This window comes from Neurospora hispaniola, assembly GCF_033458365.1.
Source record: "Neurospora hispaniola strain FGSC 10403 chromosome Unknown B0T23scaffold_3, whole genome shotgun sequence".
Taxonomy (NCBI): Eukaryota; Fungi; Ascomycota; class Sordariomycetes; order Sordariales; family Sordariaceae; genus Neurospora; species Neurospora hispaniola.
Genome location: NW_026944408.1, coordinates 3,706,181 through 3,733,668, shown reverse-complemented (window position 1 = coordinate 3,733,668; position 27,488 = coordinate 3,706,181). Strand labels below are relative to the sequence as shown.

Below are 27,488 nucleotides of genomic sequence, written 5' to 3'. Positions count from 1 at the left end.
AAAAGTGGAAGGGGGGACCGACTGAAGCCAGGACGCGCGACCTTCTTCCACTTGGCACCACAATCGCCGGGCGACGGACTGGCACCTTCCCAGTCTCTGGCACGATTCCATCACTCGACTTCACGACTTGAGTCGTCTCCTTCCACTCCAGTGCTCGAAGCGTAGAGGTAACCACTGCCCCGACATCGATCCAGTTTCGTCGCGCGTCCCTTCGCCATCTCAAGTGTCCAGAAGGCACCGGGTCCAGAGCTGCACCCCACACACCGCACCGCATCCACCGTTGTCGGCTGTCGCATTGCAGCCAGACAGCAAAGGACGGATCCGACGAGATCGCACGCCTCGAGTAACCAGCCGACCCTGCTCGTTTCGTTGTTGTTCACAGTCTGTTCATCGACTATTACACATCAATTTATCACACCTCTTACTATCTACCCACCCGGAACCGTCCCTTTGTCTACATCGTCATCCTCGGACAGTTCGCAGCCATGGCGGAGGATTCGTTCATCGGTCTTCCCATGTTGGTGACGATGCGTAATCCGCCGGCGAGACTGAAGGGCACTGTCAGCGAAGTGCAGGCTGGACACGGCTTGACTCTGACCAATGGTTTGTTCATTCCCTTTCCCTTTCTCTTTCCCTTCCTCCTGTCTTTCGAGGCTCGCCTTGCTAACGTGAATCTCTTTGCTCAGTTTGGAATGTCGATAACAACCGGTGGGAGCCGAGAGTCTCCATTCTCTCCTCGAACATTGTCGACATTGTCTACTTGCGCGAAGAACCTTCTCCCCAAACCGCCGTGCCCCCTCCGGTGCCCCCTCCTCACGTCATCCCACCTCCTCACGCCGTCCCCCATGCCATTCCGCAGGTCGCTCCGCCTGTTGCTCAACCGCCGCCGCCGACTAAGCCAGTAGCCTTTGTGGATCCCGCCATTCTATCTGTTGGGAAGCGCCCTGGCTCTCTGTCAGGTCATGCGTCGGATACCTCCCGTCACCAACCAAACACGAGTGAGAAGAGAGACCCGACTCCGGCTGTTATTCCGTCGAATAATGTTGTACCCATCCCATCCGGGACTGCCACCCCGACTCTCCCTGTAGTAGATAGGCTGAGACGCCTGGAACTGGACGCTCAAACCAGCACCCAAGAGTCTGCGGACGAAGACCTTGCACCCGATGCCAGCTCGCAACAAGCAGCCGCAGCCGCTCAGAAGAAAAAGAACAGACGGCCACGCAGGACTGGAAACAACTCGAGAAGTGGGCTACAGGAAGACTCAGAGGCGTCTCCGCAGGTCTCTCGCGCAACTACAAAGGGCAAAGGCTGGAGACAGACGCCTATTTTGCAGAGTACCTCCTCCTTCCAGCCCTTCAATTCTCTGAAGAAGATGCGAGGAGCAAACGACAACGGTTGGGCTTCGGAAGATGTCACTGATGTGCAAGAAGCCGGCGATTTTGACTTTGAATCTGGTCTCGCCAAGTTCAACAAGCAAGATTTGTTTGAACAAATGCGCAAAGACGATCTGATTGACGAGGCCGACCGCCTGGTATCGCACAATCGTGTACCCAAGCACAAACCTGGCACCGCCGGTGGCAAGAACCTGCACCATTCGGAGAACGTCCTCGACATGCCATCTACCATACTGAAGCCGAAGCCGATCGTCAAGGAGACATCCAACGACTTTTGGAACAGTGAAGCTGATGATGGGGTGATCAACGGAGCCGATCGACTGAGTGGGAGAGATCAAGCGAGCAGGCAAGGGTCACGCCGAGGAGACAGCAAGGTGGCATCCAACCGGAGGTCGAATTCCCGTAAGGCGAGCGGCGTCCCGGCGGCACACCCTTTGAGCAGAGTGAATTCATCTGGTGTAAGCCACTACCGCACCCTATCAGCTAAGGGCAGTCGGCCGAGTAGTCGGCTCTCAGCGAGGGCAGCTATCGTTGACAAAAAGAAGCAACCGGCGACAACGGTTGCAGCAAGTCCGCAGGGCCTTTACGTGCTTCCGTCGAATCGCAAGATCGAGCCCGTCTCGGCTCTGCAAATGCTCAACCTAGAGAACATTGCACACAACGAGATTGGCCTTACAGAGGAGATGATGACCGAGAATGCCGGACGTGGCATTGCACAGGTGACGCTTACAGCGCTCTCGGACCCGGCTATCAAGGTGCGCCACTCAAGCATCGTCGATCCCACGTCCGGTAACCCGCCGCCACCGACAGTTGTTGTACTTGCCGGTAACAACAAATCTGGGATCCGGGCTGTTGCTGCCGCCCGGCATCTTCGCAACAAGAACATCAGCGTGATCGTGTGCGTGGTTGGCCTTGAGCGTGGTGAGCGTGATCTCCTCGAAGACATGCGCCAGCAAGTTCGCCTCTACAAGAACATGGGCGGACGCATCTTCTCCAAGAGCGACTTTTTTGAGCACCTTCGCAAGATCAGTATTCCTATGCTGACAATCGACACACCTCGCTCGTCACTAAGTAGCCTCGCTAACCCGGCTCCTATTATGCTCATTATCGACGCGTTGCTGGGCCTGGCCATTTCTTTTGATGAACTGAGAAACGGTGACCAGGCGACGGTCTATGAGCTTATCGAGTGGGCTAACCGTAATGAGGCATTTGCCCTTGCAGTTGATATTCCCACAGGCATCGACCCATCGACAGGCAAGGTTAGCGTTGTTGACGGTAACAAGTTGTATGTCAAGCCGCGCTACGTTGTTGCCGTTGGTGCGCCCAAGCGTGGACTGCTCGAGGCTCTGATGGCGGCGGAGAATGATGATGGGGATACGGTGCTGGCTGGCGGGGATACCTCGTTGCCAGACGATGCCGTGCTGGAGTGGAAACTCTACCTGGTGGATCTGGGTCTTGGCCCTGCCATGTGGAAGAAGGCAGGGACGAAGATGCGTAGGGGCATCGACTTTGAGGACCGTTGGGTGGTGGAGATGAAATATCGCGGACTAGTGGAAGAGGAGGAAGAAGAGTTGGTTTAGGCATCTTGCTGATCCCCCACAGGAAGAGGTATGTCGGATGCCTACGCCGAGTCACTGAGGTGGTATCCATCCGAAGATAAGCGTTTTGAAGGTCAGGGTTTTTCTTTTTTTTTTCGGTTTACACAACGTCGAAGCCAAGACTGGAAGGAAAGAATGGAAAGCAAAACACTCGAGATGGGGAAGAGAAACGAAAGTTACGCATGCATCAACATCTCTCGGTTGGGTTCTTGGAAGCGAAACATGGGCGGTTTGTGCATTTACTCGGAAGCGGATCATTTTTTTTTTCCTTTTTCCGGGCGTTGGTGTGTTGTCAGACGGTTTACTTCGCAAAATATATCTATTGAACAGGGAGTTTTCTCAACATTCAGATCACACAAAAATTACGAGAAGTTGCATGATCATGGTCCAAATCTTGCTTGCACTGACCTCAATGGTTCGTCTTATGATCACACGTTTGGTGCTAATCCTGGAGAGCAGTACGGCTTTTGATCCCATACAACCAGGATCTCGCCGGGCATCTGAGAATCAATGCAGGTAAGAGTCTGAGATGCCGCCTCTAATCAATCCAATCGAATTCTCCAATGGGGATTTCAAAGGATGGTGAAAGGTGTTGAGGCTGAGTGTCAGGGCAACTGTGCTGGCACGGGCTACAACTAAAGTAGTATGGCATGCGTCACAGGCCGGCCGGCCGGTATTGCTCGCCGAGGACAACACAGCGGTCAATATTGACCAACAATTTTGGTGTGAATAGACTAGAAAGAGTTGGTAGGTAATAGCAAGGAAGGAAGGGTTTTCTTTGATTCCAGTATCAGTGTTAACGGTCCAATGTGTGTTGTCATCTCCAGTGTTTATCATTCCTTGGCATTGAAATGTGGGGCTCCGACTTCAGCGTTGATGATTTCACACTTGATTGTCTCTTGAACCTGAACTTTCGCAACAACCTCAGCAGAGCACTTCGCGGTATAGTCTGGAGCACCGTCTGGGTAACACTCTAGCAGCCAAATATTATATCAATATCAACAATAGGCACGTTGTCTCCTTCTGACCTTTCACCTCAATGATGACTGACGCCTCTTTTCAGCGACCGAAATCGGAAAACCCAACGCCAGCAGGCAAGCACCAAACTCCCTTGCCAAGACTTTTTACCCCTTATCACTCCCTCGATCATTGTTTACATTCCCCATTATCTCACCTCACCACTACACTATATCCTCGACAACACCAGTCAGATACTTGACCATGGCACCACCACCACAACAACCAGCACCTGGGTCCCAATCCCAACCAAAACCAGCCAAAACCCTGACCTTCGCCACCCCCCTCCCCCAATCCGCCCGCTCCGACATCCTCGAATGGTCCCTCCCCAAGCCCTTCTCACACTACATCCTAACCGGCAAATCGCGCGCGGCCTGGCACACCTCCTTTGTGATCCCGCAACTCAACCTCCTGCTGGACGCCGGCTTGGTCATCAACAAATCTCGGCCCAAACACCTCTTCATCACGCACGGACACAATGACCACGCGCTTTCCTCTCCCGTGTTCATCAAGCGCGAGGATCCGCCTGATTTTCATTGCCCGGTGGGGATGAAACAGGTGCTGGAAGACTACCTGCGGGCGAATACGATGCTAAACTTGGGGGGTTTGATAGCGCCGAGGCCCGGGAAGGAAGTGCCGCTTGAGATACGGGATCCGGAAACGGGGGAGGTGGTGCGTAGTGAAATCAGGCCGACGCACGTGACGTACGGTCTGGAGGCGGGGGATGTGGTACCGTTGAGACGGACGAAGAATATCAGCGCTGTGGCTTTTGCCTGCGATCATACCGTCCCTTGTCTTGGATATTTGTTCCAGCAGACGACGCATAAGCTGAAGCCCGAGTTCGCAAAACTGCCGCCCAAGGAGCTCAAAGCGATCAGGGCCAGTGGACAAGAACTGACAGCTCCGGTGACGAGTCCCATCTTTGCGTTTTTGGGGGATACCACCACCAAGACGCTGGAAGAGGAGCCGATGAGGGGGTGGTTAAACGATAAACTGCCGGTGGTGATTACTGAGTGCAGTTTTCTGTTTGAGGAGCATAGAGCCCAGGCGGAAAAGACCAAGCATACGATTTGGGCGGACCTGGAGAAGGTCGTGAGGAAGTACCCCGAGACGACGTTTGTGGTGATGCATTTTAGTCTAAGGTATAGTGTGGGACAGGTCAGGAGGTTTTTCAAGGAGAGGGCTGAGGGGTTGGACAATGTGGTAGTTTGGGTTGATGGGGAGGGGGAGGATGGGGATGATGTAGGCGGGGAGGGGGAGATGGGTGATGAGGATTGAAGACGAGTAGAAAGTGGGCGGGAGGTCTCGGGTCAATATCTTGCCATCGGTATATATTGTTCAAATGTAGATGTATGGACGCGCGAATGAAACGCCTACCTTTGGATTCGCTCAATTTCATGCACAATGACTCCCACGTTCCCAGCGAGGGCTGCAATTACACTTTGCAGGCCAACCCAATCCCAACCACTAACGACCGCAAGGATACCGACCTCCTCCTTTGCGTTGTTAACCAAGTACTCCCCAAATATCCAGAAGCCGCGTTGGTGGCTCTATAACCTGATGAAGCCGATCGATGATGATCCGGAACTATCCTCTATTCTTTCTTCTGGTTATCCGGGAAGGAGGCAAATGGTCTTCAACAAGGAGAACTGGACGGTTGATTTTGTTCAAGAGCAATTCGAGCCACATCGGGCTTCTAACACTCTCCTTGAGTGGTGGTCGTTGGGTATCAGGTTGCGGTCCCGAAGAAGCTTTGTGTCAGAGAATGAGCATAACTGGTCGTTACAACGGTTATCTCGGGTGTCAACCCCAATTCTTGGGTTGTGCAGTGGTGCAGACGACTTGCATGATGTTGAGACGAAGTCTTTCCGTCGTGCATTTGAAGTTGTCTTGCCGCCTTTCAACCGCCAATGGTTAGTTATTTCGATCAGCTATGGCCCACGGGCGGCAGGACCGATGAAACGGCAGCCACACAGGCTAACAGCGAGGGTAATACATTCGACTTCTTGAGGTACACCCTTTGGTTGTCGCTGCTGTTTCAGTCGCGACGGAAGTCTGTGACTATTCTATCTGCTAGGTTCGTCTGACGTGAAGCCAAGAAGGGATGCTTACCATGTGGACGTTTTTGAAAGGTTGTAAAAATGGTTGTTCAGCTGAGTGAGGAATAGCTACGGCAACGAAGGCAGGCTGATAAGTCTCACTGCTTGGAGGGGTTTGAACCGAAGGTCTGGATATATAAGCGGCAAAACTTCGGCATAATGCGTCTGTTGTATCTGCTCCAGATTCCGGTGTACTTAAGACAGCCCAGGTCCTCTCCTCAAAGTAGCGCGACTGTTGCTGGATGGTGGATGCTACGGCATTGTGCTCTGAATACCCCATTTGCCATGACTACCTACGCTCGTGGAGTCATTGTTAGCTGTAAGAGATCCAGCATCCCCACAGATTCAAGCTCCGAATGGAGTTGAGAACACTTCTCTCGAGTACCTCTACTGAGGTTTCCCCAAGATCAGAATACGTAAGTCACCCACCTGGGTCTCCAGAGTTTGCGGATGACTTCTCACCCCGGTTTGTATATCAGACAGCCAGTCGAGTCATGGTTGACTATTTGTTATACCCCCAGTACAGCCCTTCAACAAGACATTTTGGAAGGCTAGAATTGATGACTAAATCCTAGAAAGATTGTACATATTCCGACTGTACAAGGAACCCAGTGCTTATAACCAACTTCCGAACACACTTTGACAAGTCGAACATTCGTAGATGCAGTGAAGGCACATGTGCTTGGTGTAATATCATATTCAATCACGAGTAGTCGAAAAGATTTTATGGAATTGGTCACAAAGCAGAGTCACTCGGATTCAGTTGCACGGATATCACCAAGTAAAGCCACTCGGCTTTGGATGCGCGTAGTACAGAGAAATGTCATGTATGAGACTTCATACTATGTCTGTGCGTCATGCACCTGTCCATGTTGCCCTATCGGTCAACCCTATCATGCGCTTCGAAAACAATGATATGGGAGCCTATACCATGTTATGAGATACTTCCAGAAAGCCAACGAGATATCAGTTCCAAAAACCAAATATCTCAGCCAACCAAAGCTTATCTTCTTTTACCGGCATGTTCCTTCCCAAACACCGAGTGATCCAGTTAGGAGAAAGCCCAAAACAAACCAGCCAAACTCCAACCGAGACAGAAGAAATGTCTTTTCGAAAGAGAGAGACACTCAAAATCCTAGGGTGTGACGGCGATACTATAACCTGAAAGGTCAATTAGGCGCCGAAGACAGCACCCAGGGCGGCAGAGGCAATCAGAGCCACCGCAAGATGAGTGTAGCTGACGCTGGAAGAGGTCGCAGCGCCGGCGTGCTGGGGATGGTCAGCAGTGGCGGTCGGAGAGGCATAAGTACCATTGGCCGCAGAGTGGGAGGGTCCGGTGGCCCAAGAAGAAACACCAGTGCCGGTGCCGGTCATGGCGATGGCTGTCTTAGTGGCGGTGCCATTGTACTGAGTGGCAGTGGTCGTCAGGTTTCCGGCGGGCTGGGTAGCCTTCACGAAGGTAGTGGTATGGGTCAACGTGGCAACGGCAGTCTTGGTGATGTAAGTCATGGGCTCGCTGGTAGAGGCGCTGCCCTGAACCCCATCGACTTCGCCAGTGGTCTGATCGGCAGCGGCGCTGACCGAAGGCGTGACAGTGATAGTAATGGGAATGCAAGCCGAGGCGCTAGACACACAGGTACTGTCAGTGTTAGTCTTCGTTTGAGAATCGAGAATTCAAAGACTTACCTAGAGCTGGAGGCAGCTACGGCACCCGCGCTGCCATAACCCATCTGAGCGTTGGCACCGGTAACGCTGAGGGCAGAGATGGCAGCGGCCATCAGCATCATGTTGACCTTGCGGCCCTTCTTCTCGGTACGCATAACGACGCAAGGCTCCTCAGTGTTCATGACAACGCAGGGCTCCTCGTTGCCGTTACGCATGGGAATGCAGCCGATGACACTGTTGTCAGACATTGTGGCGGTCAAAAAGACAAGCTAGAAAGGATGGTTAGACGACGCGCAAGATGAGAGAGTAACCATAACTCATGGGCGCGGGGCAGAACAGGGGAAGGGAAGAGGGGGCCCAGAAAGGCTTTACGACAACGGCGACGAGGCATGAGCACGCTGGTGAGAGTCCGAAATCAAGACCTCTTGACGCGCGCAGAGTCGCCTGCTATGGTGATGAGACCGGGCGCATGGTGAAGAGGTGCCCCACGAAGGTATCGCAAGACCACTGTCATGTTGCGATCATGTTGCGATCGAGGAGCCTCCCCACCATGCGACGAGTCGTCGCGACAATACAAACAAATGAACGAGAAATAAAAAGGGAAGCAGAAAGATAGGGCTAGGTGCTTACGAGTGATTAATCCCGGAGGGCTGGATGCGCGCGCGCTGAACGAGTGGCTGTTGAGAGTGGAAAGACGATCCCGCAGTTGTTGAAGAAGAGTGCAAGGTGGGAAGGAGGAAAGGTGGAAGGAGAGACTGCGGGCCAGCTTTGGGATTCTTATACGCGGGGAAAGGAGGGAGTGAATGTCAAAACCACTGCAGCAGCTGCCATTGTGGACGACCGTTTTCGACAGGCGACCGAGGAGGGGGATGGGATGAAAACGGGGCGGCAACAGTTGGGAACCTGGGGAGTCCTCCAGATAGGGAGGTGCGCTTGTTGGAAACGCAATTCACCTGAAGCTTGTCCGTACAATTAGCGGCGTACCTTCCATGTCCAAAGGTTCCGCGGGTAGAGGTAACCCTGCTTTCACCTACTACTCGAGGTTTGTGACGAGGCTAGGTCCTCTCGAGATGATTGAACCAAGAAAACGTCTGTTTTCTTCGGTATGATGGATGGTCAGATCTGTTCGTGTAATCTGCCTGGGTGGATGTTGCAGGTTTGTGCGGAAAAGTAAAAAGAAGCAAAATGTTATGTACTTAGCAACCACTCTGATTCCAAGTATAGCTAGCCGCTGAGAGGGGATGATCTCACAGTATCTGGATATAACCACTTGCACTATTCGATTGTTAGTCTGCGGCTGTTTGATCCAATGTAGGATGATTCGTGAATATATCCATGTCCTGGTGAGCATGATACAAACGGATGATAAATGGATTGCAGTGCCGCAGGAAGTGTTGGATATGAAGAGACGTTTAGGTATGTCTGCTTTGTAGCTTCTGAGAATGTAAGGTTGTCTATTCCGCCGAGCAGGTAGACATGACTTTGGCACATATGATTCCTTGTTGAAGCGTAACGATCTCAACTCGTAAACGTCAAACGATGCCGGAAACTTTCAGCGAGGAGAATCGCAAGCAAGGCACTGAAGATGAGAATGAGGTAACGTATTGTTTCAGACTATGTGAAGTTGTGAAGCCATTGACAATATCCATGAACGTGTCGAATAAAGTGAGCTGGAATGCATGAATGAAAGATCTCAAGACTTCCTCTTGCGCAACACGTCAAACAAAGTGGACTAGTGACAGAGTCAACGTGAATATGTTACGCTGTTAAAGGCTCCCACCCAGTACGAATGTAGACAAAATAATTCCATAACAATAAATACTGCTCAATGACGACTCGTAGTTCACATACTTTGGGTAGCTTCCAATATGTTTGGGATGTTGAATGAAAGAGTGTCATGATTGAGTTCTAGGTGGTTTGAGAGGCTTTGTTGACGTGCGGTTGAAGTTCAAGTTGCATTGACAGCGTTGTTTGGAGTTTGGAGAGTCCCAAAAAGTCGGGTGTTCTCGACTTTCCGACCATACTGTAATTACTGATACCATATTTTCATACAGAAGTAATGCTTGTGCGGCTTGCCGAAACAGTGAGTGGTAATTTTGCTGTAAGCTGATCGCAACGTTTCACCGGGCCCCTTGCCAGTGGTCACAGGGCCCCTGTCATTGCGGACGCTGCAGCTCCTTGGCTCTTGGGCAGCTCTCTCTCTGCCTGCCATCCGTCCCGCCAATTGTCCCCCCAGTTATAGTTCACGAATTGTTGTACTGTCACGCGAAGGAACAGGACGGGCAAGCGCGTAACACAGCTGTTGCCGAACCATATCAACGACTCATCATCCCACCGCAACTGACCGTATCCTCCTCCGAGCTCAGGCGGCCTCTCGCGCGACATCTGGACACCACCTGCGCATATCATTATCTCGGATTATCTTTCGTGGCCCGCGATACCAAGCTGCCCGTATATCTCCAAGGACCCGCGTGCATCGCCAATCGCGAGTCGACGGCCTGAGCCTCGACGTTTCTCGTTAACGTCGCACCACGACACCACGCGCGGCTTGCGGTCGCCCATAGACTCTTAGGCCCTCCCAGCTCCTTTCTGCCTCCGCCTTTTCATTCGAATCAGTTTCCCATCCTCGCCGCTTGGTCACTTGGCCAAATCAGTTAGTCAGCTAGCTCGTCCTCAAGATCATACGCAGGAAGGTAACCGATCGCAGCGCATCAGCCGCCATGGCGCCACGTCGAAGCGCTCCCGAGGAGGAGGAGGAGGAGCTCGAGCAGGAGCAGGAACAGGGACTGGTCGCACTCGAGTTCAACGAGCCCTTGACATGGCGCCCCGGCAAGCCCATCTCCATCGATACACTGCTCAAGAGGCTCGACGCCCTCTCCAAGGAGCTGTCGGAGATGGATCAGGAGACTGTGGACACCAATTCACTGGTCAAGGTTGCTAAGGATGTAGCCTCTCATCAGCTCATCCAACACAAGGACAAGGGCGTACGAGCATACACAGCATGCTGCATTGTCGATATCTTGAGGCTATGTGCCCCCGATGCGCCCTTTACACCATCGCAACTCAAGGTTCGAGAGCCAGAATACACCATCTCATGGCCCACTTGCTGACGTTGGTGATCGCAAAACAGGATATCTTTAACCTCAGCATCAACTCCATCATTCCCGCCCTCTTCGATCCATCGAATCCTTACAACAACCAGCACAAATATGTGCTACGATCCTTTGCCGAGATCAAGAGTATCGTTCTGCTACTTGATGTTGAAGGCAGCGAAGCCTTGCTACTCAAGCTTTTTACCACAATTTTCGACGGTGTCTCGGGTGTCAAATCTTCCAAGGGAGAGCAGGTTGGAAAAGACGTCGAGTTTAGCATGCAAGAGATGCTGGGAGTACTCATCGACGACTCCGTGACCCTTCCAGGAAAAGTTGTGGATGTCATCATGGCCCAGTTCCTGAGAGCTGCTGCTCCGGGACTAGGCAAGGAACGGCAGGATCATGTGCCAATCGATGACAGCCAGGCAACGCTGCTCCTGAAGGAAGAGCCCGAGGCTTACCAGATGGTCAGGAATCTATGCCAGACTTATGACGACAAGATGGCCCGTTTCGCCAGTCAGTATTTTAGTGATGTGATTGTCGATGCGACAGGGTTTGCGGGGAGGTCGAACGGCAACAGAGACGAGGATGATGAAAACGATGAGGATGATGGCCCGACAGGGCCCTCCGAGTCCGACTTGAAGGAATTGAGGAAAGCACATGTGCTTATTCGGGAGATCTGGAAGGCCTCTCCCATGATCCTTCAAAACGTTGTCCCTCAGGTTGATGCAGAGCTCTCAGCAGACAATGTGCACTTGCGACAGATGGCAACGGAGACGCTCGGAGACATGATTTCAGGCATTGGCGCGGCAGGTCCGCCTCCACTGCCCGTCCTTGATCCAGCTGTATACCCGCCATTGAGCCTGGAAGAAGAAGAAGAAAGAGCGGAACCCCAAGTGACCAACATTCTCACCACGCCCCTTTGCTCCATATCCTTCTCGCAAACACATAGTACGACGTTCCACAACTTCTTGAGCAGGAAGAACGATAAAGCCCCGTCAATTCGCGCTGCATGGACCACGGCGGTAGGCCACATCCTCTCCACCTCTGCTGGAGGAATCGGACTCAGCCGCGAGGACGAGGCTACTTTGATCCGAGGGTTGGGAGAGAAGCTCTCGGACAGCGATGAGAAAGTCAGACTTGCAGCTGTCAAGGCTGTCGAGACCTTCAAATTTCAGGACATTATTGCCAAGCTAGGACCTAATGGAGGAGTAGGCAAGGATGGATCGGTTCTCAATACGTTAGCCGATCGCTGTCGCGACAGGAAACCCGCTGTCAGAGTTGCTGCCATGTCACTGTTGGCTAAACTCTGGGCTGTCGGGACTGGTGAGATGCTTGCTGGAAATGAAGCGGTAACAGCAGCATTGTCTGGCATCCCGTCGCGCATCTACAACGCCTTTTACGCCAATGATCTGGAACTCAATGTCCTGATGGATCGCGTCATCTACGAGTTCCTAGTACCTCTTGGGTATCCGCCAGCCAAAAAGGCGACTAAGAATTCCAACGCCAACGGCAACTCCCAGTCGCAATCGGCTAATGCGACATCCATTGACCATGATGCGATTAGAGCAGAGAGGATTCTCCTCCTTGTTCGCTCTCTGGACGAACCGGCGAAGAAGGCATTTTTCGCCATGCAATCTAGACGGCCTCAGTTCGCCAAGATTATGGAAACCTACCTTGACCAGTGCGAGAGGTACAACGGTGGTGTTATGGAAAGCAATGCCGACAAAATCACCAGCAACTTGAACAAAACGGCCGATTACATTGCACAGTTTCTCCCAGAACACGTCAAGAGCAAGACCGACCTACTCAAATTTGCTAAAATTCACGACCGCCGCAATTACAACCTCATCAAATATGTCATTGGCCAGGAGAATGACTTTAAGACAGTGTATAAGGCCTTGAAAGAGCTTATCAAGCGCTGTATGGCCAGCAAAGACCCCTCAGTTATTGACACTCTGCTTCCTCTACTCTACCGTTCTGGCTGTCTTCTCTTCAACCGCAGTCACTTATCTACGATCATGGAGTACTCCAAATCAGATAAGGACGGATTGGGATCGGTTGCGCACGAGATCTTGAACGAGATCTCTCAACGCAACCCAGACCTCTTCAAAACTCACATCGGGCAGCTTTGCAAGGATCTTGTTGATCAGGCTCCTACTGCCACAAAGCCGAACGATCCCATAGTAGCGGAAACGCTCAAGGCTTGCTCTACGTATGCCCGGAAGTTCCCTAAGGATGTCGCCATGGATCGGAAATTCGTCCAGACCATGATCAACTATGCTCTGTATGGCCAACCCGTCAAGGCCTCGAAGCATGCCGTGAACATTGTTCTTTGTAAGAAGGATGACAAGAGCATGGTTACCGCCACTGATCTTCTCCAAAGGATTTTGAAGGATTGGTCATACGGGTCGAGTAACTTCCTTAACAAGCTTACCGCCGTGAGCCAGTTGGAACTGCTTGCACCCAAGGTTACCGAGGAGGCGAATGATGAGATTCTCAATATGGCCTTCAAGCAGATCCTCCTCCAGGTGCGGACCGACGCCAAAGACAGCGATCCCGATTGGGTCAATGACGCCGAGATGGATGAGGAAATCCAGGCCAAGTGCCTCTCCCTCAAAACACTAGTCAACAGGGTGAGGAGTATCGAGGATATCGAAGACGCAAAAGAGAAGGCCAGTAATGTTTGGAAGGTGCTCAGGAAGATCATCAAGGAGAAGGGCGAAATTGTCGAGAACAAGGAGACGCCCAAGCATCACAAGACAAGGCTAAGGCTCTTGGCTGCGCAGTTGATGCTCAAGCTCTGTACACAGAAGCATTTCGACGACATGCTTACGCCATCAGACTTCAACCTGTTGGCCTTGACCACTCAAGATATGGTCGAGGAGGTGCGTCATGGTTTTGTGCGAAAACTCCAAAAATATCTTGCCGATGGCAAACTGCGGTCGCGCTACTATACCATCATCTTCCTCACTGCCTTCGAACCCAACATTGAGTTCAAGAACAGGGTGGAAACATGGATCCGTTCTCGAGCGCGCCACTTTCAGAACCTCAAGCAGCCTGTTCTCGAGGCGATCATGGCCCGCCTCATCTCGCTTCTGGCCCACCACCCCGACTACAGCAACGAATTAGACTACCTTATCGACCACGCTCGGTACATCCTCAACTACATCGTACTGGTGGGCACCGAGTCCAATCTGGGCTTGATCTACAAGTACGCGGAGCGTGTGAAGCAGACGCAAGATGGTCTTAACCCGAACAGCGATGCGCACAGGGTCCTGAGTGACTTGGCGCAATCTGTTATCAGGAAGTGGCAGGAGAAGAAGGTTTGGGCCTTCAATGCGTTCCCCGGAAAGGTCGGCCTACCCGTCGGTCTGTACACGGCCCTCCAGTCCCATAGCGAAGCGCAGACAATTGCAGAGAAGTCCTTCCTCCCCGAGGGCTTGGACGAGAAGCTTGACGATCTTCTGAGGGCTATGGATCGCAAAAAGGTACGTACACCTAAGATGACTCTACACCGTTCTGATGCAACAACTAACAATCCTCCTTTTCCTTATAGAAACGCAAGTCCATGTCCGCTGCAGTCGGTACCAATTCCCGCGACGGGCACAAGTCCAAGAAAGTCAAGCAATCCTCCGGTGACCGCGACGGCGACCGCGAAGCCAAGTCCTCGCGCAAGATCGCCACAGCCAAGTCCAAAAAGACCCCGGCCAAGAAGAGGTCCGACCGCGACGACTGGTCTCCCGGTCCGGCTGTTCCCGAGTCCGAGCGCCGGCAGAGTTCCCGTCGTGCCAACAAGAACAGTCGTCCCTACACTGAGCGCGACTCGGAGGATGACGATGAGGAGATGTTGGAGGGCGTGGCCGAGTGGGAGTACCTCGATGAGGACGAGGACGAGGACGAGGACGAGGACAGAGAGGAAGGCATTGATGAGGAGGGAAGCAAGGAGGTGACGCCGCCTAAGCGGACTGCTGCCAAGGCGAGCGCACCAGTAAGGAGTAGCCAAAATGAGGAGAAGGAAAGTCAAGAAGACGAAGAACGTGACGAACCCGAAAAGGAGCAGGAGGAAGGGCCCGAACAAGACGAACCCCCCGCCGCTGCTACCAAAAAGGCCAGCGTCGCCGCCAAGGGCAAGAAAGCCGCTTCTCTGCCAGTTAGAAACGCTACGAGAAAGAGCGGGCGCGGTAACACCGCAACAGTGCCAGCCAAAAATGGGGACGATAGTGATCTCAGCGAGCTAAGCGATGTCGAGATGGTTGATGAGCCTGAAGCTGAAGCTGAAGAGCCAGCGGAGGCGGAGGAGGTTGAAGAGGAAGAGGAAGGAGAAAAGGCACCACCAGGTCGCGCGGCTGCGAACGGTCGCAAGGCAAAGGCTTCTGCCGCAGCTCCAGCAAGGATAAAGGCGGCTGCTGCTGCGACGACAAAGGGGAAGGCGAAGGCTGCTGCCGCCCCGGTTCGAGCTACGAGAAGCAGTAGGAGCACGAGGGGAAAGCAGCCAGCCGAGGAAGAAGAGGAGGATGAGGGTGCTATGAATGACGAATGAGGGATGAGGAGTAATGAGGTTTGAGAAAAGAGAAGAAAAGTTCGAGGAGGAAGAATTTAATCGCGGTGGACACAGACAATGGCGGACTGTAGTCAATGTCGCTATTATGTGAGTTGAGAATTCAGTATCGATAGGCAGGATGCTTTCCACTTGGTAGTAGCGTATTTTCTTCGCTCGAAATGGATGGTTGCGAGCATGTTTGCGTGCGTGCGTGCGATGCGATATTGAATGCCGGAATTGGAGCAGGAGCCGCGTCAGTCAAATTGTGGTGGCATCGCTTTTTCACTGGATCAAGTTTATATCGACTTTAGGCGAGAGAGGATTTCTTACGAACTGAAAAAAGGAGACAAGTTTCCTAGGGATCAGTATATGTATGAGGATGTGGATTTTCGGTGTCATGGTCAACATCTCGAGATCTTCTATTCATCTTCTTTTGTCTGCTTCCATCGGTGTATGTAACGGAAGCGAAAAGCTCCCTATGTAGGTTCAAAGAAAAGACAGCTATATAAGACCACACGTCTCTCCACCGTCACCGAGCAAGAGCATCATGATCCTAAGAAGAGTGAGGTGTAATAGTATCGTACAGCTTACTCTTGTCAAAAGACACAGAGAGCATTGAAGCTCGCCGCCTTGCCTATTGGCAATGTATACACACTTCCCACAAGCTGGGTCGAATCCGTCCGGCCGTCTGTCCGTCGAAGCCACCAACCAAATCTGCAAAGTTTAACTCGACCCTATTTCTCCTTTGTACATGGAAAAAATTTTTTTTCCATATCCATCGTTCAGTTATTTCTCTTGTGGCTAGATAATTATATAACTGAGCGAGGTTAAGCTTCACCTCAATTCACCTGAACCTCGACGACACGAGCACGAGTACATACGTCAAGGATCGATGATATGTTTTGTTCAATGTAACCCTTTCCCGTTTCGATTTTTTTTGCCATGTTCCATCACTTTATCGACGATGTGATGAAACAAGATAGTTGATCTGGCGAGACTGCCGAGTGAACCGGGCCCTGGATCTTTTTGAAACGACGAGACAGCCGTTGTTTCATTTGTTGATTTTTCTTCAATGCCTTCCTCTCGCCGCCGCAAACCGACCTCTTCCGAATCTGCACCTACCTGCCTTCCCTGTCTGTCTCTTCCTGCGTGTCTGACCGAAAAATACTAGAACACTCGTGTGACCAACCAGGCAGCTATGATGCTGTGTAGTATGTATACATTGGACAGAAGATTACCTGCGGCTCGTGGGTTGATACCTTGAGGGAAGGACGGTTGGTTGGATGGTTGGTTGGTTGGCTTGTCGTTGGCTTGTCGTTGGCTGTTGGGTTGGGTGCCTGCTCGGGTAATCGTCAGAATGAGTGTGTGCGCAGACAAGGCAGGGCGCGGCGGCAGTGGCGTGAGCGGGTGATACAAAGGAGGACAAGCAAGCACTCGCGCTAGGGTGGGGGATCCAGATGGACTTGGACTCTGGATTTGGCCGGCTCTCACGCAAGACTTCGACGTTCATGGGAGTCAATCAAATTCATCATCAAATAGACTTGTTTATAGGATAGGCAAGCGAGCCTCGCTGTCTCTGCTCTGCTCTGTGTAAATTCGTTTTCGCAGTCCCCTCTTAACCCATAGAGAGTATAGCTAAGCATGTGCACCATATACCTATGCAAACCCTAAAACATGGAAATGGTACGAAAACCACAAGACCCAACAAAGGATATTAGTCGTTCCCAACATCTGGCTAGGTTTCCTTCCCACCTTCCCCATAGATCATCATGCTCATGCGTCCACATCTATATCACCGTTGTGGAGTACCGCCGCATCACTGTCTGCGCTCTTCCTTCCGTTACTCTTCCGCTTTTTTCTCCTGGGAGGCGCTGGCTCCTTGGTTTGCTTGGCGTTAGCGACATCGTCGGTCGCAGCCGGCGAAGAAGGCAGTTCCTTCTTCACCGTTGGCGTGCCCTCAACATCGCGGACCGTCTTTTCCGACTCCCCATCTGTGATGGACTGCGACGAGTTCGTCAAGCTCGGGACTTTAGATGATACCAATTGATCCTGAGAGGTAGCCATGGGAGTGACAGGCTCCAGCATGCTCCTGATTTGGCTTGTCATCTTCTCCATCTGGGCGAGCATAGCACGAAGACTCTGTTGGTCCATATGGTTCAGGTTACCATTGGCAAGGTGATCAGAGTTGCCGCTCGCCATCAGCGAGATGACCGAAGGATCAGCTTGGGCCTGTGTCGAAATGTTAGTCATGGTAATCGCTGAGGCGACGGATGAGGAAGCACATACCAACAAGGTATCAACTAAGGTATTAACACCGCTTGTGCCTTGTCCACTCAGCGCAGCAAGATTGTAAACTGCTTGCTGCTCTTCTAAGCTCCGCTTGTTGAGGAGAGATGACCCAACTGAGGCCGCAGCGCCGGTGGTCTGAGAAAGGTTGAGGGGGGGAATAGGTTTGCCCTTGCGATTTTCACGGACGCTGCACAACAAGTTAGCCCTGCCGTTGCTGATAAATTTCGTACAATGTACATGAACACATACCGTGACAAGAAATCGAGCTTGATGCCCTTGGCAGGCAATCTCACAACCTTGCCATAGGTCTCGACATTCTTCCAGCCGCTCTCGTCGTCGCTAGCCTCGGGTTCCACCTCGATGTAGCCGTTGTTAATATAAGCGCGACCATAAGCCGGCCTGATTACCGATGCACCCTTGATCTTGCGGAACTTGTGAGCCGGCGCCAGCTGGCCTGGCACCTTGGCGAGCAAATCATCAACGTGGCAAGGACACTTCCATGTTCGGAGAACAGGCGGGTTGGCCAGAGGCGGGTCAAGACAATCCAAGTGCCAGAAGAGACCGCATAGACTACAGGGGATTATGGCCCTGGTACGAGCGGTGGCTCCTCCTTGACACAGATGGCATATTGCCGGATCTCCCTTATCATCACGTAACCTGAAAAAATCGGGTCCGGACTCCTCGTCGCTCTTTTTCCTCCTGCGGCCGTTTGTCAGTATTTGAGGCGCAACTAGGACATCACACGAGGAAATGGAACATACTTAGCCGGCGGTTTGACTAGAGGCACAATCTCTTCATACTCGCCATCTTGACCGGTGCGAACAGCCTCGAAATACTCGCGCACATCAAGCGGAAGGGCGAATGCGCTCGAGTTCTTGGCTTCCAGCTTCTCCATCAAAGACGCAAAAGGGCCGCTATACACGGGGAAGACCGGAGGATTGTGAGCGGTGCGACAGACATTGCAGAACCACTCGTCGGGCATAGCACCTTGCACCAGCGGCGGATCCACGCAACTGAAGTGAAAAGACCGGGTGCAACCATCGCAGCAGATGAGCTGGCCGTTACCACCACAGGATGAGCAATAATCATCATTGTCGTCCTGAAGTACCTCATAATAAGCGGTTAGCGACGACAGCCTTGACTTGGGAAAAGTGGACGAGAGCGATGATTTGTGCGGCATATTTCACGACCGGGGACTTTTTATGAAGTGACCGAATGGCAGCAGTCGGAACAAGAAAAGACAAGTAGTTTGTAGAATGTAGATGTTGGTAGCGTGTTGTTGTTCGCCACTAAAAATATCACAGACCCCCCCGGTGCCCGTCCCTGCCTTGCCAACTACTGCGGCCTGCACGCGTTGTGTTGTGCGGATGGAGGCGTGGCATGGGCACGAGGGATGGCGATGATGGGAATGGGCGTAGACATGGGCATGAGATTGGGAGGACGAGAGGACGAGCAGGATGGATTAGGACGGGGTGATGTGATGAGCAAGGGGCATGGGGCTGTTTTTTTGGGGCGGAATGGGGGGGATTGGGGGATTGGGGGGATGACGGGAGGGAAGGAATTGGGTGTACGTATGTTATGGAGGATGGGCAGGCAGGGCAGGGCAGCAGATGCTGTGTAGGGTAGGTAGCCGAGTGATGGGGAGGGGTGATCAGACAGTGAAAAAAAGGGTCTCCGGAAAGGAGCGAAAGGCCGCAAATCCAGTCCAATCTGTGTTCCGAGCTAGCCAAACGCTCTCCCCCCCTCCCCCAGCAAGCCCAGCACCATTCGCGTTCTGGCATCGCTTCCCAAGAGGCAAGCCCAGCCACGCACAAACGGACATGAAAGAACACACATCATACGAAAAAAAAGAGCAGAAACAGAATAGAGAGGAGTTTGATTGATGAGAAGTATCTTCTTACCTCCTTGGCATAGTTGCCAGTGGTGACGGTCGGACTACTTCGCTCTCCGCTCGCCCGCGGGATGCCGGCCGCGGACGTCTTCTTCTTCATCGGCCTGCATTTGAAACTGTTAGCGACGTGAACAACAGGTATAACGACAGATGTAGCGTTTAACTATGACCACTTGATGATGCAAAACGCTAGTCGTTTCTCGATCCCTCTTCATCGTGTAGTCGCGAAGGTGAGGGTACCAAAGCCAAGGCAGACAGACTCTGGTGTGACACTTGACGCCAGCAAGAAGATTTGATCATGACAAACCATCCTGTCCAGTCGATTAATGGCTTGCACGCAGCCGCCTTAACATTGACCTTGCCGTGACGGATCACAAGATGCACAAGAGACAAACTGCCGCGAGAAAACTGTGGGGACATGTAGATAAAGGAGCGATGGATTACTCACGAATTCTTCACCCTCAGACCCGTCCTGGGTTTCTTTGCGGGCCGCAGCGCAGGCGTCCCTGCTCTCGAGTTCGCAGCCGTAGAAGCAACGTCCGATGCAGGAAAAGTAGCCGCCGTAGGTGATGACTGCTGCTCTTCCAGTTCAACATGCGACCTCTTCCTTGATGCGCGCGTGCTCCGGCCTTCGGCTGAGACAGAGGTAGCCCGCGTTGTCGTCTCTGGTGCTGCTGAGCTCATAGGTCGCGTTAAAGGCGCACATACCAGCACCTCTTCCACCTCCACAGAAGGCTCCTCCTTGGGATACGACTCTCTGGTGAAGCTCTCGGGGAACGGTTTGTTATAGTTGGCCGTGATCTTCTTGGCGCTCTGTCGCAGGCGATACTTCGGGTCATTCTCATCAATCCGCCCAACTTTGCTAGGGAACACAACGCCCTGGACACCCGACTTCGACCCCTTCTTTGAGTTCAGATTTGGGAACAAAGGCGCGTCGACGACGGCAGGCATTTCATATGGATATCCAATAGCGGGATCCAAGGAACCGCTCTGCCTACCCGTGGGTGAGGCCGGTGATGGGAGGGCAGGTGAAACGTTCCTGTTCCTCCTCACGTTGATGCGGCGACGAACCGTGATTGGGTGTGACGCAACGGCATCACGATTGCCGCCCTCGACGCCATTACCAGCTCCACTCGCAGCAGAATCGACCGCCGCGGCGGGAGAGATGATGGGCGCTGGGCTGACACGAGAAGGCGAGATCGAAATGGCAAAGCTGCTCCCTAGCCCATCTTCATCATACACGTTTGCTGGTGGTGAGAGCGATCGTGCGCTCGACAACGACGACGAGCTTGAGATGGAGCTCGCCCGCCCCCTCTTCTTCGGCGAAACTGACTTGGCCTTTCCATTACCCCCGTTGGCGACCATCTTTGCCCTTGCTGATTCAGGCTTTCTTGGTGATCTGTGCTTCTTGCGGACATAAATTTCTCGGATTTTACCCTCAGCTTCCTGCTCATGGTCTGGCGGACGCTGCTCTTGTTCCGGTTCCCGTGATGCAGGCGCAAGCGCAGGCGCGAGTGCAAGCACAGGTGTCGTAGCAGACGTCTTCAAAGCCAGCAAGTGCTCTTGCTCCTTTTCCCCTTCTTCCTCCGGGTCCCGTTCAAAGTGAGATGAGGAAAGGTTAAGAGGTGGGTCAGAATGAGATTGCTGATCTTTGTACTCTTGCTCTTCCTTGTCAGCTTTGCCTCCAGTGAATGAAATCCTGGGCGCAGGGTTAGAGACCAACTCCGGCGGAGGTGCTTGTTGTTTCTGTTTTTGTTGTGGTGGTGATGGTGGTTGCGGGGATGGTGGTGGTTGTTGGTGTGGAGGATTAAGAAGTTGAGGGTCGAGCGGAAGATGTTCAAGAGCAGGCTCAGATGTGGGTGCCAATTCGGGGTTGGGTCCTGCCACTGGCTGTTCAGGCTGTTCAGGCTGTTTTGGCTCAGGTCCTTGTTCAGGGTTGGGTTTGGGGTACGGACCGGGTTCAGGGTATGTTGGCTGGCAGTGCTGAGGCTGCCGTTGTTCCTGCTGGAGCTGGAGCCGCTGGCGGTATTGGAGATCCTGCTGATTGTGCTGGTGCAACGATTGTTGCTGGACAACAAAAGGCGGTTGACGGACCCGCTCCGGAGCATCTCCATGACTGGCTTCCTCTTGCTTCACATCACCGGATCCAGCTCTTTGCTGCTCAACCGCATCACGATAGTGTCGCACGGCGGAAATGTCTAATGTGACTAGATGGCCGTACGAGGCCCGCTGGGGCTTGGGCGGCGCCTGACCCATGGCCGTCATACCCTCAAAATAATTCAAGCCCATGTTTTTCCTCTTCGCTTCCTTTTTCTTTTGGTGGAGCATCCGGGCAAATTCTTCGAGCATCCCGGCATCTGCAGTCTGCGTGAAAACCTTCTCCGCAATAACCCGGAACCTGGAGTTGTGTCGATCCTCCTCGTAGAGCGTCTTGAGGGCGTACGCCGTAGGATACCGGTGATGCGCAACGGCCTCTTCCACCGCCTTTTCTATCACTGCGTCCATGAGCTGCGTCCGAGGATCCACCATGAGCCCGTGTGAGGTGGCTAGGGTTTGAGAAACTGGCAGAGGGCGGCGCGTCGAAGCCGAAAAAATAGGGGCAGGAGTCATCCTCTCCGATCCCGTCTCATCGGCGCCCGTCATGATGCTGCCGTTCCCACTTTCCTCTTCATCTTCAGTCTCGTCCTCCTCAGGTGCCGGAGTAGTAGCTGCGGGAGCCGGCGCAGGTGCTGGGGGCGCTACAGGCCGCTTGATCACGATTCTCGTCGTCTTGAAAGGCTTCGACTCAGGCGGTGGTGGTGGTGCAGGTGTAGCCTTCTTGAAGAAGCCCGCCTTGGGCATCGTCCCCAGGGGCGCCATTCCCTCGACAACACCGTGGCGCACCAAGCCGGCGTCGGCAAAGCTGGGCTTGTTCTGCACGGGTGGTTCCAGCCAGCGATCCATGAACGTCTTTTGGCCTTCTGTTCCCGAGCTCTTACTGTTGCCGCCTCCGCCTCCGTTCCCTTTGCTCTTTCCGCCGCTGCCGCTGCCGCTGGCGTTGCCGCTCCCACCGCTCCCACTCCCACTCACGCTAGCACTGCGTTGCCCCTTAATCGAATCAACAGAGCCGAATGGTATTTGGCGTGGACTGGAGTATCTCGAGCGCGTGCTTCTCGTACTTGGTGAAACCATGTGGTATGGCCAGAAAGACAGGTCTTTCCTTGTCCTCGACGGATGGCTGTGTTTGGTGAAGGGATGCGCGGGCCGCAAGCTGGAGGGGGTAGGCAAATCGGAATGCGGGCTACGAGATTATCGAACGGACCGCGGGTTCGCCCCCTTTGCAAAATCCCAAGTGCTGAGAGGTGTTTAGGCGGCTTCGATGGAACCACCACCCCAGGAGTCCCTTTCGGTGTGTGCACTCGCGCCTATACCAGCTACTTAGTATCGCCGCGATAAGGAACCGATAGGAGGCTGTGAAAGTATTACCTGCTCTGTGCCCAAAATAAGAAATATGGCGAAATGACCGCGTCCGAAGCGATGGCACGCGTGCAAAATGGTAGGAATTTAAGGGGAAGAACAAGGCGGGTGAAGGTGGAAAGAGGACGACAGCTGGTGTTGTTTGGGGGGTGACGGCAGGAAGGGGGCCGGACTCACGGTCGTAAATAAGTCGACCTAGGTAGGAAAAGGAGGGATGCTTGGGATGAGCAGTAGAGGGACGCGAGGAGCAATCGAAGGTGCTGCGGTGGTGCTTGCAGCGAACCCCTCAGCGGCTTGTAGTGGCCAGAAGATTGATAGCTTCAGGGGATCTTCAACGCTGTTGTTGTCGTAAACAGCCGCTAAAACTGATTTTCAGCTGACTGGTTAATTGATTCCTTCCCGAGCAGGACTTTGGTTCACTGCATGTGCCCTACAACACCCGGACCCGAGTAGATGATGCGCAACAAGGAATTTCAAGATAGGTAGAGGCCGGGGCTCAATCCAGAGTGTATTCCCAATAGCTGAAGCTCTTTACCTTGGGCCCCCAGCTCGATATACCTTGTCGTTCACGTGGGACGTGAGGTGAGGTGAGGTGATGGTGATCTGTGATTCATAGGCACCGTAACCCAGATTCAGAGATGCCTCTAGGAGACTTGCTGTTGACGTCCCCTGACAAGTTTACGTCACGAACTTTGCGCACGCATCTGGACGATTCAACCCTTTGTCATATGGTCCCCAACCGGCACGTAGGTGGTCCTGGTCTCGTTTCGTGACAGCGAGTGCTGGGTGATTGATGGTCAGGCTGGATATCTAGACGTCCTCAGTTGGCCGCTTGAGCAACATGCAAACCACGGGTTGCACGATGCTGAGGTTCCTGGCTCTAGTTTGCTTTCCGGCGGGCTACTGCTGTGGAGTTAGTAGGGTAGTTGAAGCTATTGTTGTTCATGTCATACGCTGCTGGGCTCGGGAAAGAAAACATGAGAGGAAAACGGGTGCTAGGAGCGCGCTAACTTGAGTAAATGTAGCAGGTTCTGTTTTCCTCTTTTCAGTGTTGGTATTGTTGTGGGTGTGAGCGAGAGTGGGATAAGAAATGGAATGTTGACGAGTGCAGTGGTCCTGCAAGTCGAAGTGCTGTTTTCTGACCGAGTCGGATATAGAACGCACCTGATCAATACTGGTTTGGCCAACAGAACACAACTGTCCATCGAAAAGCAGCACCCCCCAATTGAATTTGACTGGAAGCAACTTTAGACGAAATGGCCAAGCGGAACACTTTTGCACAGTCTTTGGGGACGGAGCTCCGAATTTCGCACATGAGTGCCTATTGCATGGCAAGTGCATCAGCCATATTAAGCCATAGAGGGAAAAAAAAACATCGATTGAGTGTATGTACGCATCCGTATACGTAAACATAATACTGGCGCTGCCTTTTTCAAAAACTAGACATAGGTACCGTAAAAGACAAGAAACTGTATGATGTTACCATTAGACTAACGATTTGTTTAGTCTCTTGTTTTGTTTTCTTATTACTTATTGTTCAATCGCTTTGATATTTCGCGGACTAACCCAGGATTATGTATTGACCCATCGCTTAGCGGACGCCATCCTGCTTTGTACAGTATTGGTAAGCTAAGGAAGAAAAAAAAAAAAGAAAAAAAAAAAAAAAGGTTGCAATGAGGAAGGTTCGTCACTGGGATGAATCCTCCCACCTTCTTTCGGTCCCCTCCTGTCTCTGATGGAACCAGTTGTCGCTTGCGGGTTACCCCTCGTGAATGCCACGGGGATGCAAAGCGTGCCGGACCAAATGTTCCATCCAAGGACCAACAACCCAAAAGATGCACCGGAATTAGCCAGGGAAGAGGCAACTTTCGAGCTAAGGTAGCCCAACTTTCCACATTAATCCATACATCAGACTACTACAGCCAATCATGTCCAAACTGTCCATTTACTCCTCATCGGCCTTCTCCCCCTCCTTCTTAGCGGCCTTCTTCTTCTTGTTCTTGTTCTTGCTGCCAGTGTTCCTGGAGAGGGGCTGGGCAAGGATGGCAAGAATTTCCTCATCCTCAATCTTCTTGTCGGTCTTGAACTTGGAGAGATCGAGCGCAGGGGCGGCGCCAAGCTTGGTGAGGCCGTTCTTGGTGATGGCTATGGAACCAGTTAGCTAGACTGCTTGATTCTAGTAGTCAAACATTCGATACATACCAACAGTGGTAAGGAGTCTGGCAACAGGGGAGTTGTCCTTGTCGCCAACAACCTCGTAAGCGCGGAACACGTTTCCACGGACGCACTCAATGACACCAGACTTGGCATCACGCTCGTCCTCAAGCTGCCTCAAGCTGAAAGGGAAGGTACCGAACTTCTTCTGGACCTCAGAAAGAAGCTTGCGCGAGCTGGGACGCTTGAGGGCATAGGTGGTGGTGGTGCGGCGGTGAAGGGTGGTGCGGTTCTCGAACTGCTTGACCTTGCCGGATCCCAAGCTGACGCCCATCTCGACACCCCAGACCTCGCCAACCTCGGGAACACCCTCGCCCTTGGTGTTGTCGCCAGGAGCAATAACGATCTTCTTCTTGCCCTCAATCTCGTTGCGGTCGAAGAGCCACGAGGTGGTGCTCTCAACAAGGTTGCAGTCGTAAGCCTGGACAACCTTCTGGAGAAGTTCGGTGATCTTGGCCTGCGAAGGAGGCTTCTGGGAGGCGGCCTTGGCCTTCTCCTCATCGGTACCGGTAGCGAGGAGGCCAGGGGGAACCATAAGGCGGAGGAGGAGCTCGTTGGCGTAGTAGTTGGCGAGCATCAGGTCAGCATTGCGGCCCTCGATAACATCATCGGTCTGGTCCTTGGCAGGGGCAACAACGGTGTCGCAAACTATGGAACCGAAGCCATCGATCTGAGCACCGAGCTGAATCTTGACGGGCTCACCGGCCTGGATCTCAACAGCGGCCTCCTTTTCGTCCGAGGTCAAGGGAGTGTAGGGGGTGACGAAAGCGGCGGGAGAGACGGTAGTGGGGTGGGAGAAGCCCTTGGTGATCTTCTTGCCGCGATAGACCTTGGCAAGCTCCTCCTCGATGAGCTTGTCACCCTTCTCGCAGATGTCGACAATCTTCTCGCCGGCAGCAACGAGCTTGGAGACCTCGGCAAGGACCTTCTCAGAGATCTGAGCAGCGGTCTTGTACTTGGTGAGGGTATCCGGGTTGTTGAGGGAGTAGTCTGGCAGCAGGGTCAGCCTATGAGAAGCAGGTGGGCGCATATACAGAGCAAGCCAGCAACAAGCAAGCGCCCGAGCCTGTGTGTCGCAGGCTCGGGCCGGCTTTCCCAGGAACGACGAGGAACAAGTTAGGAGAGTCTAGACGCCAACCTCTCAAAGTGCGTAGCTGGAGGAGGGGGGAAGTAGAGGACTAGAGGGAGGGAAACGGAAGAGAAAAGCTTCATGCTTGTAGCTCAGCTTCGTTTGCAACTAACCGATCTCCTGCTTGGTAGTTTCGGACGCCATTTTGGGCAAATGTACAGCGATAGACTGTTTACTACTAACTAAGGCTTAGAATAAATGTGCGGCGTCAAAGATTGGGCGGATGTTGAAGCTACCTACCTTGGGGTGTGGATGGTGGAGAGTGGAAAAGAAGGAGGAAAAACAGCAAAGTCGGGAGCTTCAAGGTGGACCTGCTTGATGCGTTGCGATTTTGCTTTTGCTCGTGGATTTTGTGAAGGCGGGGGAGGGGGTTCTTTCTGGATCTGGGTCTTGTGCTCGCCCAGTGCCCAGTGCCCAGTGCTCACGCCTGCTGTCATTGGATTGAAGCCTGTGTGCTCCACTGCCTCTATGTACGGGATCCAGCCAAATTCAATGCATGACGATGCTCTTTGCGATTGTCATTGCGACCGCGACGGTCACTTTGGCGGGCTTCTTCGTTGTCACAGAGGAGCGCATTCACATCGCATTCTTGCACACTCTAACTGCCTTTTATCAGTCTGGGCCAATTTCTCGCTCCGGGATTTCCAAGTCCACAAACGTTCACGGTTCCTGTACCGGCGCAAGTCCACGTTGACGTCCGTCGACCTGAGTTCTGTTGCCGTTTTGGGGCAGCGCAATGGCACGGCAAAAGAAGCCTGCCGGGACTCTTTCTCGAAAGTCTTGCCAGTGCCATCGATGAATGACAGTAACACGGGGGTTCAGGCGCGCCAAGAAGCAACTGCTTTGGTAGAAAAAGAGATCCGCTCTGGCCATGAACTGACAGGTCCTCGATACCTATTCTGACGAGGTATTGGCGCCAGTGACTGCGTACCCAGTACTTCTAGAGCGACTGATACACACCCTCCCTGTCTGGGACACGGCTGTCTTCTGCTGTTGTTCCATTGGTCAGGAACAGCACTGCAACGCTAGGTCGCTCTCACCTTTGGCATCCAACTGTCAGTGGTAGATGCGCCGTGCGGTAGTAGCAAAGTTCAGTTGCCT

The 27,488-nt window shown here is 52.9% G+C and overlaps 7 protein-coding genes across 7 annotated transcripts; 3 read left to right on the top strand and 4 right to left on the bottom strand.

Annotated features, from left to right (window-relative positions):
* Positions 1–485: 485 nt before the first annotated feature.
* On the top strand, positions 486–3,074 carry B0T23DRAFT_440681 (YjeF-related protein N-terminus-domain-containing protein; the record flags this gene model as incomplete). The annotated part of the gene is made up of 2 exons (XM_062840736.1): positions 486–603; positions 687–3,074. 2 exons carry the CDS (start codon positions 486–488, stop codon positions 2,972–2,974), a joined length of 2,406 nt encoding a protein of 801 aa, XP_062694465.1. The 3' UTR covers positions 2,975–3,074.
* An 822-nt stretch (positions 3,075–3,896) lies between these two features.
* B0T23DRAFT_356531 (beta-lactamase-like protein) lies at positions 3,897–5,287 on the top strand (the record flags this gene model as incomplete). Its single annotated transcript, XM_062836175.1, has 2 exons — positions 3,897–4,000; positions 4,056–5,287. The coding sequence occupies exon 2, from the start codon at positions 4,214–4,216 to the stop codon at positions 5,285–5,287; it is 1,074 nt and encodes a 357-aa protein (XP_062694464.1). The 5' UTR covers positions 3,897–4,000; positions 4,056–4,213.
* A 1,837-nt stretch (positions 5,288–7,124) lies between these two features.
* On the bottom strand, positions 7,125–8,453 carry B0T23DRAFT_378034 (uncharacterized protein). Its single transcript, XM_062837067.1, has 3 exons — positions 8,404–8,453; positions 7,795–8,042; positions 7,125–7,732 (listed from the first exon to the last, which is right to left on the bottom strand). Exons 2-3 carry the CDS (start codon positions 8,019–8,021, stop codon positions 7,282–7,284), a joined length of 678 nt encoding a protein of 225 aa, XP_062694463.1. The 5' UTR covers positions 8,022–8,042; positions 8,404–8,453; the 3' UTR covers positions 7,125–7,281.
* A 2,040-nt stretch (positions 8,454–10,493) lies between these two features.
* Positions 10,494–15,408, top strand: B0T23DRAFT_427970 (putative SPO76 protein; the record flags this gene model as incomplete). The annotated part of the gene is made up of 3 exons (XM_062840104.1): positions 10,494–10,841; positions 10,904–14,356; positions 14,425–15,408. 3 exons carry the CDS (start codon positions 10,494–10,496, stop codon positions 15,406–15,408), a joined length of 4,785 nt encoding a protein of 1,594 aa, XP_062694462.1.
* A 1,773-nt stretch (positions 15,409–17,181) lies between these two features.
* On the bottom strand, positions 17,182–22,759 carry B0T23DRAFT_395085 (uncharacterized protein; the record flags this gene model as incomplete). The annotated part of the gene is made up of 7 exons (XM_062838168.1): positions 17,182–17,637; positions 17,695–17,884; positions 17,947–18,396; positions 18,459–18,796; positions 19,599–19,692; positions 19,896–19,982; positions 20,037–22,759. 7 exons carry the CDS (start codon positions 22,757–22,759, stop codon positions 17,182–17,184), a joined length of 4,338 nt encoding a protein of 1,445 aa, XP_062694461.1.
* Positions 22,760–24,552: 1,793 nt separating this feature from the next.
* B0T23DRAFT_452950 (uncharacterized protein) lies at positions 24,553–24,776 on the bottom strand (the record flags this gene model as incomplete). The annotated part of the gene is made up of 1 exon (XM_062841158.1): positions 24,553–24,776. A coding segment is annotated over one exon (206 nt), but the record flags the coding sequence as incomplete, so codon positions are not given.
* B0T23DRAFT_378022 (peptidase M24, structural domain-containing protein) lies at positions 24,680–26,840 on the bottom strand. The gene is made up of 3 exons (XM_062837066.1): positions 26,501–26,840; positions 25,247–26,248; positions 24,680–25,189 (listed from the first exon to the last, which is right to left on the bottom strand). The coding sequence occupies exons 1-3, from the start codon at positions 26,529–26,531 to the stop codon at positions 24,990–24,992; spliced, it is 1,233 nt and encodes a 410-aa protein (XP_062694459.1). The 5' UTR covers positions 26,532–26,840; the 3' UTR covers positions 24,680–24,989.
* Between the last annotated feature and the right edge of the window lie 648 nt (positions 26,841–27,488).